The 13,002-nt window shown below is 40.4% G+C and overlaps 1 protein-coding gene across 1 annotated transcript; it reads right to left on the bottom strand.

Annotated features, from left to right (window-relative positions):
* Positions 1 to 5,105: 5,105 nt before the first annotated feature.
* LOC149452487 (olfactory receptor 6B1-like) lies at positions 5,106 to 6,029 on the bottom strand. Its single transcript, XM_089689160.1, has one exon. It carries the CDS (start codon positions 6,027 to 6,029, stop codon positions 5,106 to 5,108), a length of 924 nt encoding a protein of 307 aa, XP_089545286.1.
* Positions 6,030 to 13,002: the final 6,973 nt, after the last annotated feature.

The raw sequence follows: 13,002 nt of genomic DNA on the forward strand, positions 1-13,002 counted from the left end.
CAGGGTTACAAGATGTCCTTCCTCAGTGGTGTGCAGGAGCTCCCTCTGTCAGCTTCCTTCTCCTATCCTTCCAACCTCCAGCTTGGAGGCAGAACCCCCTCCTCCTACAGGGTCTCCTCCCAGGCTTCACAGCAGCACAGTTCAGCACTCTATCTATCACTCAACCCCCTTGCTGATCAGACTGTATCATATTTATAGGTCAGTCTTCCACACTGCCAGGCCTCCTGCATGAATATTCAGACTCCAATGAATATGCAGATCAGCCTGTCCTGGCCTCCATCCACTGACTTCTAGAAACGTCTCCAAGCTTTTAGAACCAGGGGGAGGTACCAGAGGCCTGACCTGTGGAGCCCTCCAGCCTGCCCCGAAGTAAACACTCTGACTCTAGCCCAGGCTTCCAACAAGCCTCTAACTACACTCACAAACTAGTGTACACAAGAGGACGCTACACTGATTTCTGGACTAGGTCAAAATGATGTCATACTTCTTAAGAGTTTTCATGGCCATTTTTTAAAATTTTACCTGGAGGAGGGGGCTTTCTCAATTAAGCACCCCTCCCCCTGCATGCCTGAACTAAGGGCAGATGGATTCCAGTAATAAAATGTTACATGAATCATCTGCCCTTGCTCAAAATGCAGCTAGAAATGCTAGAAGGTGTTTCCTCAACAAAATAAAGCATGGAGACATGGATGGAGGATTGAGTTTGCTTTGAATATTAAAAAACAAATTGTAAATGAATAAATGCAGCACTAATTATATAGTAATCTTATATCGCTTTTGATAGAAGCAGGTGCATAAAAGGGAAAGTTCGATCCAAAAAGCTGTCACCATACACCCAAACAGATTGGCCTCTTACCAGACAGTTTGACCGTACAAAGGTCGGTCAACATGCGCAGTGTGATATAACATCAATACAGCAATCGATCATCAGTAGAAATCCCCTCCAGAATAATAAGTAGCTTCTCCACCTTCAATAAACCTCCAAATAGCAGAGAATGAAAGGCAACTCATAGTGTATTATTTAAAATCTAATTCAACAAATTTATTTAGGTTCCATGTACATCAGTGAATAAAACAACCAGCATGGTAAAATACGATGTTTCTAACCGACAAGATGGCCGCCGTCCCTCCAGAGCGCGATGATGTCATACAGTGAGGCTCCCCCCTACGCGTTTCATCAACAAAAAGACGTGGTCAGGGGCGTGGCCAGCACCATGCATCACTGGTTGTTTTATTCACTGATGTACGTGGAACCTCGAAAGTACTGATGAGTCTGCAAGTACAAAGGTTACAACTGTCCAGGCTATGGTATTTTCTGCAACTCTTCACGGTTAAAAAGCTGGACAATGAAGTAACAAGGTAGGAAAAGTACTGATGCCCTTACCACTTTCCAACCCGCTCACTATAAACCTACTGTGAGTGGGTGGCAACTGCAGGCACTGCCAGCTAAATGTACATCCTGGGCCTGCCTCTGGGTTTGGGGTACACGCGCGTGCCTCCAGATCTGTGTTGGGATTTGCCACAGCTCAAGTCGGTTAGCCAGTTACAACCATTGATTTTGTCTGTTTATCAGCTGTGGCCAATCATAGAAAAGAGTCCTTGGGCTCTGCACACAGAATAGTAATCCGGCTGCTTCTTCTACTTGAAAAGCAGGGAGAACAAACAGACAGATCTCTTAGTAAAAGCAACAAAAACCCCTTGTTTGCCTCTTGATGTTAACCCCTTCTTAGCCAGTGTCATTAGTACAGTATACAGTATTATATCGGATCACTGTATTAGTGTCACTAGCAATGTCAGTGTCAGTTAGTGTACCTCACACCCAGTGTCTATTAGCGCCAGATTGCCCACCACACTATCACAGTCCCACTATAAGTCACAAATCACCGCCATTACCAGTGTAATGTCATTGCTGCATAAATTCAAATATATACACCATAGTTTGTAGACGCTATAACTTTCACACAAACCAATAACATAAACTTATTTGGATTTTTTTTAACCAAAGACATGCAGCAGAATACATTTTGACCTAAATTTGTGGATATTTTAATTAATTATAATTATTGGATATGTTTTATAACAGACAGGAGATAATAATAGAAACATTGAGGGGGAAGGGGGGGAGATGACAACCAATGATCAAGTGTATGGATGCAGTCATGGTAGGGCATGTTATTACAGATCATGGGGCCCCATCACAAAGTTTTAATAGAGTCCCCAGGAACCTTCTCTCTATGGCATCTGTTAGTGTCAACTGATCATATTATACCATATGCCTGCAAGACAGGTAGCACTGGTTGAACGAAAAAAACTGACACATCTATGGTCTGCCTAACAGAAAGTCCTATGGAGGTACAGGTAGAGACTTGGTGGAAGAGTCTGGAGAAGCCTGGCATTGCACCCATGATCTGCTGATTGCACAGTTGCCAACATTTCAGAAAAGTTTTCAGGAAGACCCTTTTTTGGTGTGTCCAGGAAGCCGATGTAGGCGGAGCATGTTATTTAATTAGGGGCAGGATGTAACGGAACCGGACCCCAGACCGCACTTGGGTATTTCCGTTATACTGCAGCTTCCCTGTCCGAACACCATCCACGGACCATACCCGCTGATCATGCAGGAAATAAGACAGCACCCAACTCTTCTTAAGCCAGGAAGTCAACTCTTTTATTTTTACACAAAACACAATATATATATACACAGGGCGGGGAAACACAACCAGGAACAGGAAACACATTATCAGCCCGCCCCATCAGTGGGAAGGGCTACAGGAAATACATCATCAGCCTGCCCCATCAGTGGGAAGGGCTGCAGGAAACACCCCCCCACCCAACCAAGACACAGAACAAAGGTATGCAGCACATGGCAAAGGACAATGGACAAAGGATAACACACCAATACACAATAGACATTCACATCCACACCCTGTACCCCTTAACAGGCACAGGGTGGTTAAACATAAGAATTTGGGAAGATGATACAGGGGTCCCCCCACCCCCAAAAGTCACTCCCGTCACACAGGACATTAATTTAATATGGGCATGGTTCTTCAAGAACGTTAATCATGTGCTTCCATTTGGTATCTGCCTTCAATGAATGGGTTTATTATGTACAGCCAATAAGGATCTGCTAGCAAAAAAAGAGATAATCGTGTCTTAGTATCATCTCTAGTGGCTAGAGACATGATTAACCCTTTTATTGCCAACATATCCTTGCTGGCTGTACAGTCTTGGCAACTATGCAATAGGCTAGTAAGATCCTTGAGGTGGCCAGTTAATCATGTCTCTAGACACCACAGGGATCATACTAGCCTATTGCATAGTTGCCAAGAATGTACAACCAGCAAGAATCTGCAAGCATTAAAATAGTTAATACTATTGCTGACATTCTGCAGATTAGGGCCGCCGCACTGTCTCAAAGCCTTTCTGGTCCATTTCGCTCTCTCAGCAGCCTGAGTCCCCATAGCCACCCGAGTGATTACTGCTGTGGGGAAGGAAGTAGGGGGAGGGATCTGTGCCTGGCATGGTCCTGTGTTGATGACCCCACCAGGCAGCACTGCGGTGAGTGAAAGCACCTTTGCTTTGAATGTCTTGTCTGTGACAGGCCTTGATTTCCAGGAAGGAGCCCGGGACAAGGTTGGGTTGGGACAGCTTTCAAAATCCATGAGTGTGCTAGACAGATCAAGGCAATTGGCAACTATGTGATTGCAAGTACAGTGCTTTGCAGGATCCTGTGAAAAAAAATAACTAATACACATTTATGCTTTTCTTAAAAGTGAACATAGCATCATCAAAATGATCAAAAGCAAATGAGCATCAAGAACACATGCAATCCTTTTATGCCATTCATTTATGGTAGTTGGTTGTCCAGAAGAAGAAAAAAAGTCATCCAGAGATATTTATTTTCTAGCCAGCTGAAGAACCCTTTTGAACCATACCTCCATTGTATCCATATACATGATCCATGTCTTCTTGCTCTATGATTAAGCCCTGGCAGGGGCAAAATTCTTTAGAGGGAGGCATTTGTAGTCTCTTCTTGTGTACATAGTTTGTAGTGTACTTAATGGCTTGTTAGAAGCCTGGTGTGAGTCAGTGAATTTACTTCAGAAGGCTGGGGTGCTCTACAAATTAGGCCTCTGGTACCTCCCCCTGGTTCTAGAAGCTAGTGGGTGGAGGCTAGAATGTGCGGATCTGCATAGTAATAGAAATTTGTCCAATCCCCAGGAAGGAGGCCTGGCAAAGTGACCTAACCAACCCATAAATATGAAAGAGGCCAGCAGGGGAGTCGGGTCGAAAATGGAGTGCTGATATGTCGTGCTGTGTAGCCTGGAAGGGACCCCAGGGTTTTGCCTCCAGGCCGGAGGTCAGAAGGATGGGAGAAGGAAGTTGACAGAGGGAGCTCCACTGCCCTGCTGCCAACAGAAGCAGGACAGCCTGCAAGCTTGAAAAAAAACTAGAATTAAGTGACTGGCCTCAGGTGTTACACAGAGAAGAAATGGATCATCCTACATACATTGTACCTGTTTATCTACAGCTTTCTCTTATCTACATTCAGTTAAAGTGCAGTATTTACAAATCATGTCTGAGAATTCAGAAAAAAGGGGACAGAGAGCTGAAATTACACTCTGCAAAGCTTAGTGAGGAGAGCTCTGAGAAATGATTGGAGGGAAGGGATACACCCCCCTCCACACACCTCACAGGAATAGAGCTGAGGCTGTCAATCTGCTGTAGGTCCCCCATCCCGATCACCATTTTTCTCTTGGTGTCAGGAAAACTTGCCAGAAGTGATTCATGCTGATAGCAGAGGAATGAAGCAGTGAACAGAAATGACACTTAGTGCTCTTAACTGAGATAACTACACACTATAGAGGGATATGCTTTGCTCATATTTCATGTCTGAGGTTTACAACCACTTTAAATGTACTTTTGCATACCATTTAGGAAAACATTCACAATTTCATATCTACATAAAAAATAGTTGTTTTGTATGTCTACTGCTTTTCTAATAAATACAAATATTAGCATACTGACTATACATTTATATATACAGTATACAACCACAATAATTTGTATAGGAACTCTTTACCATTAGCTGTTAGGTAGTTATTCTAAAGATGGATACATTTGTTAATAACTTTCTTCATCTCTTGATTCCTCAAGCTGTAGATTAGAGGATTGACTAAAGGTGTCACCAGGGTGTAGAGCAAAGATAGACCCTTGTTTATGTTGAAGGAACTTTTGTTTGGTGGAAAAAAATATATAGATCCTAAGCTTCCATAGTAAAGACACACAACAATGAGGTGAGAGCTACAAGTAGAAAAGGCCTTCTGTCTTCCAGTGGTGGATGGGATCTTTAGGATGGTGTGTAGGATGGAGATGTAGGTGGTTGTGATGAACACAAATGGACAAACAACAAGAGAAAAACACAGGACAGAAGTCACCAACTCAACAGAAGGGTTTTCTGTACATGAAAGTTCTACCACAGGAGAGATGTCACAGTAGAAATGATTGATGGTATCTGGACCACAGAATTGTAAATTGTCTAATAAAACATAAAGTATGAAGGACAATGTGAAGCCCACCAACCAGCAAGAGCTGACTATTTGAACTTGCTGTCCAAAGGTCATGATAGTAGAATAGTGTAATGGTTGACATATGGCCACATATCGATCAAAGGACATGGATGCCAGCAGTAAACACTGGGCCATTGTAGGAAATGCTAATAAAAAGAATTGGAAAATACATCGGGCAATGGAAACTTTCCCACCACCCACCAGTATCAACCACAGCATGTTGGGCACAATGTTACTAGTGAAGATGATTTCGGACAAGGACAGCTGACTGATGAAGATGTACATGGGAGAGTGAAGGCTCTGGATGAATACAACCAACACAACAACAAGGATATTGCTGGTGAGAGCCATGATGTGAATGAGCAGAAAGATGGTAAAAACTAGAATTTTAAAGTTCTGAAGGTCTCCGAATCCCAGAAGTAGAAATTCTGTGAGCAATGTTTGGTTCCTTTGGACCATTGTAAGGATACCATAACAAAAATATCTGGCAACGTGATAAAATAAGGTTACATTTTGTGTGTGCTTAGAAAATTCTGACAAAAGTAATTTCAGAGAAGGAGGAACATTCCAACATGCAATATTTTTAAACTACAACTTAGCTCACTAAACCCCAACTTTTATTGAAATTACATTATTTATTTTTCTGTGCTAAGATCATTTGCAGCAAGTGCAAAAAAATGCCTGTTGATCTTGCCAGAAATGCAGTTTCCCTGCAACTTCTCGTGAGCTTAAAGTGGTAGTAAAGTCCTTTTTTTTCTCATTCGCATGCGCAGGAATGACGTCATCGTGGCCCAGCCAGTCAAACGGCAGTAGCTGTGAACCTGAAAGGAAGACCGAGTATTATTATTATTATACAGGATTTATATGGCGCCAACAGTTTGCTCAGCGTTTTACAATATAACGAGAGACAATACAGTAACAATACAGTTCAATACAAAAGGGCTAGGAGGGCCTGATCCCTGGAGCTTATAATCTAGGAGGGAGGGGCTAGTGGTACAAAAGGTAGTAACTGTGGGGGATGGACTGGTTGGAAGCGTAGAAGATTCCAGTATTCAAGAGTAAAGATGGGAGCCTCAGGGAGCTGTGACAGCGCTCTGCTGGAGGGCTTTGTCTGCAGGTAAGTCTTTCATGATGTGCTAGTATGCGAAGCGTCCTAGCACATTATGCTCTTAACTTGCAGGGAGAAGATTTTTTGGTTTTTTATTGGTCGGTTTACTGCTTCTTTAAAGGAAAGCCCAAATATCCTTAACTGTATATTTCATAGTTACATGGTTAAGCCACTTGAAAAAAGGACACAAGTCCATCCATTTCAACCAACAGAAAAAAAAACACACACACAAATGGATAACCTCTATATACACTATCCAATAATCACAGTTGATCCAGAAGAAGGCCAAAAACCCCAATAAAGCATGATCCAATTTGCTCCAGCGGATGAAAAAATTCCTTCCTGATCCCCCGAGAGGCAATCGGATATTCCCTGGATCAACTTTACTTAGAAATGTTAGTATCCAGTTATATTCCGTGTATCCAAGAAAGAATCCAGAACTTTTTTAAAGCAATCCACTGAGCTGACCAGAACCAACTCTTGAGGGAGTCTATTCCACATTTTCACAGCTTTTACTGTGAAGAAACCTTTCCATATTTGGAGATTAAATTTCTTTTCCTCCAGACGTAAAGAGTGCCCCCTTGTCCTCTGTGATCACCTCAGGGGAATAACCACACCGAGTTCACTATATGAATTCACTGTTGTATTTATACATGGAGATCATACCCCCCCTTATGTATTCTACATGGAGATCATATCCCCCTTATGTATTATACATGGTGATCATATCCCCCCTTATGTATTATACATGGAGATCATATCCCCCCCCCTTATGTATTATACATGGAGATCATATCCCCCTTATGTATTCTACATGGAGATCATACCCCCCTTTATATATTCTACATGGAGATCATATCCCCCCTTATGTATTATACATGGAGATCATATCCCCCCTTATGTATTATACATGGAGATCATATCCCCCCCCCCCCTTATGTATTATACATGGAGATTATATCCCCCTTATGTATTATACATGGAGATCATATCCCCCCTTATGTATTATACATGGAGATCATATCCCCCCTTATGTATTATACATGGAGATCATATCCCCCCTTATGTATTATACATGGAGATCATATCCCCCCCCCTTATGTATTATACATGGATATTATATCCCCCCTTATGTGTTCTACATGGAGATCATATCCCCCCTTATGTATTATACATGGAGATCATATCCCCCTTATGTATTCTACATGGAGATCATATCCCCCCTTAAGTATTATACATGGAGATCATATCCTCCCTTATGTATTATACATGGAGATCATATCCCTCCTTATGTATTATACATGGAGACTATATCCCCCCTTATGTATTATACATGGAGATCATATCCCCCTTATGTATTATACATGGAGATCATACCCCCCCTTATGTATTCTATATGGAGATCATATCCCCCCTTATGTATTATACATGGAGATCATATCCCCCCTTATGTATTATACATGGAGATCATATCCCCCCCCCTTATGTATTATACATGGAGATTATATCCCCCTTATGTATTATACATGGAGATCATATCCCCCCCCTTATGTATTATACATGGAGATTATATCCCCCTTATGTATTATACATGGAGATCATATCCCCTCCTTATGTATTATACATGGAGATCTTATCCCCCCTTATGTATTATACATGGTGATCATATCCCCCTTATGTATTATACATGGAGATCATATCCCCCTTATGTATTATACATGGAGATCATATCCCCCCTTATGTATTATACATGGAGATCTTATCCCCCCTTATGTATTATACATGGAGATCATATCCCCCCTTATGTATTATACATGGAGATCATATCCCCCCTTATGTATTATACATGGAGATTATATCCCCCTTATGTATTATACATGGAGATCATATCCCCCCTTATGTATTATACATGGAGATCATATCCCCCCTTATGTATTAAAAATGGAGATCATATCCCCCCTTATGTATTATACATGGAGATCATATCCCCCTTATGTATTATACATGGAGATCATACCACCCCCCCTTATGTATTATACATGGAGATCATATCCCCCCTTATGTATTATACATGGTGATCATATCCCCCCCCTTATGTATTACACATGGAGATCATATCCCCCCTTATGTATTATACATGGTGATCATATCCCCCCTTATGTATTATACATGGAGATCATATCCCCCCTTATGTATTATACATGGTGATCATATCCCCCCTTATGTATTATACATGGTGATCATATCCCCCCCCTTATGTATTACACATGGAGATCATATCCCCCCTTATGTATTATACATAAAGATCATATCCCCCCTTATGTATTATACATGGTGATCATATCCCCCCCTTATGTATTATACATAAAGATCATATCCCCCCTTATGTATTATACATGGTGATCATATCCCCCCTTATGTATTATACATGGAGATCATATCCCCCCTTATGTATTATACATGGAGATCATATCCCCCCTTATGTATTATACATGGAGATCATATCCCCCCTTATGTATTATACATGGAGATCATATCCCCCCTTATGTATTATACATGGAGATCATATCCCCCCTTATGTATTATACATGGAGATCATATCCCCTCCTTATGTATTATACATGGAGATCTTATCCCCCTTATGTATTATACATGGAGATCATATCCCCCCTTATGTATTATACATGGAGATCATATCCCCCCTTATGTATTATACATGGAGATCATATCCCCCCTTATGTATTGTACATGGAGATCATATCCCTCCTTATGTATTATACATGGAGATCATATCCCCCCTTATGTATTATACATGGAGATCATATCCCCCCTTATGTATTATACATGGAGATCATATCCCCCCTTATGTATTATACATGGAGATCATATCCCCCTTATGTATTATACATGGAGATCATATCCCCCCTTATGTATTATACATTGAGATCATATCCCCCTTATGTATTATACATGGAGATCATATCCCCCCTTATGTATTATAAATGGAGATCATATCCCCCCTTATGTATTATACATGGAGATCATATCCCCCCTTATGTATTATACATGGAGATCATACCCCCCCCTTATGTATTATACATGGAGATCATATCCCCCCTTATGTATTATACATGGTGATCATATCCCCCCTTATGTATTATACATGGTGATCATATCCCCCCTTATGTATTATAAATGGCGATCATATCCCCCCTTATGTATTATACATGGAGATCATATCCCCCCTTATGTATTATACATGGAGATCATATCCCCCCTTTTGTATTATACATGGAGATCATATCCCCCCTTATGTATTATACATGGTGATCATATCCCCCCTTATGTATTATACATGGAGATCATATCCCCCCTTATGTATTATACATGGTGATCATATCCCCCCTTATGTATTATACATGGTGATCATATCCCCCCCCTTATGTATTACACATGGAGATCATATCCCCCCTTATGTATTATACATAAAGATCATATCCCCCCTTATGTATTATACATGGTGATCATATCCCCCCCTTATGTATTATACATAAAGATCATATCCCCCCTTATGTATTATACATGGTGATCATATCCCCCCTTATGTATTATACATGGAGATCATATCCCCCCTTATGTATTATACATGGAGATCATATCCCCCCTTATGTATTATACATGGAGATCATATCCCCCCTTATGTATTATACATGGAGATCATATCCCCCCTTATGTATTATACATGGAGATCATATCCCCCCTTATGTATTATACATGGAGATCATATCCCCTCCTTATGTATTATACATGGAGATCTTATCCCCCTTATGTATTATACATGGAGATCATATCCCCCCTTATGTATTATACATGGAGATCATATCCCCCCTTATGTATTATACATGGAGATCATATCCCCCCTTATGTATTGTACATGGAGATCATATCCCTCCTTATGTATTATACATGGAGATCATATCCCCCCTTATGTATTATACATGGAGATCATATCCCCCCTTATGTATTATACATGGAGATCATATCCCCCCTTATGTATTATACATGGAGATCATATCCCCCTTATGTATTATACATGGAGATCATATCCCCCCTTATGTATTATACATTGAGATCATATCCCCCTTATGTATTATACATGGAGATCATATCCCCCCTTATGTATTATAAATGGAGATCATATCCCCCCTTATGTATTATACATGGAGATCATATCCCCCCTTATGTATTATACATGGAGATCATACCCCCCCCTTATGTATTATACATGGAGATCATATCCCCCCTTATGTATTATACATGGTGATCATATCCCCCCTTATGTATTATACATGGTGATCATATCCCCCCTTATGTATTATACATGGAGATCATATCCCCCCCTTATGTATTATACATGGAGATCATATCCCCCTTATGTATTATACATGGAGATCATATCCCCCCTTATGTATTATACATGGAGATCATATCCCCCCCTTATGTATTATACATGGTGATCATATCCCCCCTTATGTATTATAAATGGCGATCATATCCCCCCTTATGTATTATACATGGAGATCATATCCCCCCTTATATATTATACATGGAGATCATATCCCCCCTTTTGTATTATACATGGAGATCATATCCCCCCTTATGTATTATACATGGAGATCATATCCCCCCTTATGTATTATACATGGAGATCATATCCCCCCTTATGTATTATACATGGAGATCATATCCCCCCTTATGTATTATACATGGAGATCATATCCCCTCCTTATGTATTATACATGGAGATCTTATCCCCCTTATGTATTATACATGGAGATCATATCCCCCCTTATGTATTATACATGGAGATCATATCCCCCCTTATGTATTATACATGGAGATCATATCCCCCCTTATGTATTGTACATGGAGATCATATCCCCCCTTATGTATTGTACATGGAGATCATATCCCCCCTTATGTATTGTACATGGAGATCATATCCCTCCTTATGTATTATACATGGAGATCATATCCCCCCTTATGTATTATACATGGAGATCATATCCCCCCTTATGTATTATACATTGAGATCATATCCCCCTTATGTATTATACATGGTGATCATATCCCCCCTTATGTATTATAAATGGAGATCATATCCCCCCTTATGTATTATACATGGAGATCATATCCCCCCTTATGTATTATACATGGAGATCATACCCCCCCCTTATGTATTATACATGGAGATCATATCCCCCCTTATGTATTATACATGGAGATCATATCCCCCCTTATGTATTGTACATGGAGATCATATCCCCCCTTATGTATTGTACATGGAGATCATATCCCCCCTTATGTATTATACATGGAGATCATATCCCCCCTTATGTATTGTACATGGAGATCATATCCCTCCTTATGTATTATACATGGAGATCATATCCCCCCTTATGTATTATACATGGAGATCATATCCCCCCTTATGTATTATACATTGAGATCATATCCCCCTTATGTATTATACATGGTGATCATATCCCCCCTTATGTATTATAAATGGAGATCATATCCCCCCTTATGTATTATACATGGAGATCATATCCCCCCTTATGTATTATACATGGAGATCATACCCCCCCCTTATGTATTATACATGGAGATCATATCCCCCCTTATGTATTATACATGGTGATCATATCCCCCCTTATGTATTATACATGGTGATCATATCCCCCCTTATGTATTATACATGGAGATCATATCCCCCCCTTATGTATTATACATGGAGATCATATCCCCCTTATGTATTATACATGGAGATCATATCCCCCCTTATGTATTATACATGGAGATCATATCCCCCCCTTATGTATTATACATGGTGATCATATCCCCCCTTATGTATTATAAATGGCGATCATATCCCCCCTTATGTATTATACATGGAGATCATATCCCCCCTTATGTATTATACATGGAGATCATATCCCCCCTTTTGTATTATACATGGAGATCATATCCCCCCTTATGTATTATACATGGAGATCATATCCCCCCTTATGTATTATACATGGAGATCATATCCCCCTTTTGTATTATACATGGAGATCATATCCCCCCCTTATGTATTATACATGGAGATCATATCCCCCTTATGTATTATACATGGAGATCATATCCCCCCCTTATGTATTATACATGGAGATCATATCCTCCCTTATGTATTATACATGGTGATCATATCCCCCTTATATATTATACATGGTGATCATATCCCCCCTTATGTATTATACATGGAGATCATATCCCCCCTTA

Source organism: Staurois parvus, unplaced genomic scaffold, assembly GCF_062004578.1.
Source record: "Staurois parvus isolate SC_StPar_1 unplaced genomic scaffold, SC_StPar_1.0 ptg000470l, whole genome shotgun sequence".
NCBI classification, from domain to species: domain Eukaryota; kingdom Metazoa; phylum Chordata; class Amphibia; order Anura; family Ranidae; genus Staurois; species Staurois parvus.

Coding starts and splice junctions, on each gene's coding strand:
- LOC149452487 (XM_089689160.1), bottom strand. CDS start 6,029: ATGGTCCAAAGGAACCAAACATTGCTCACAGAATTTCTACTTCTGGGA.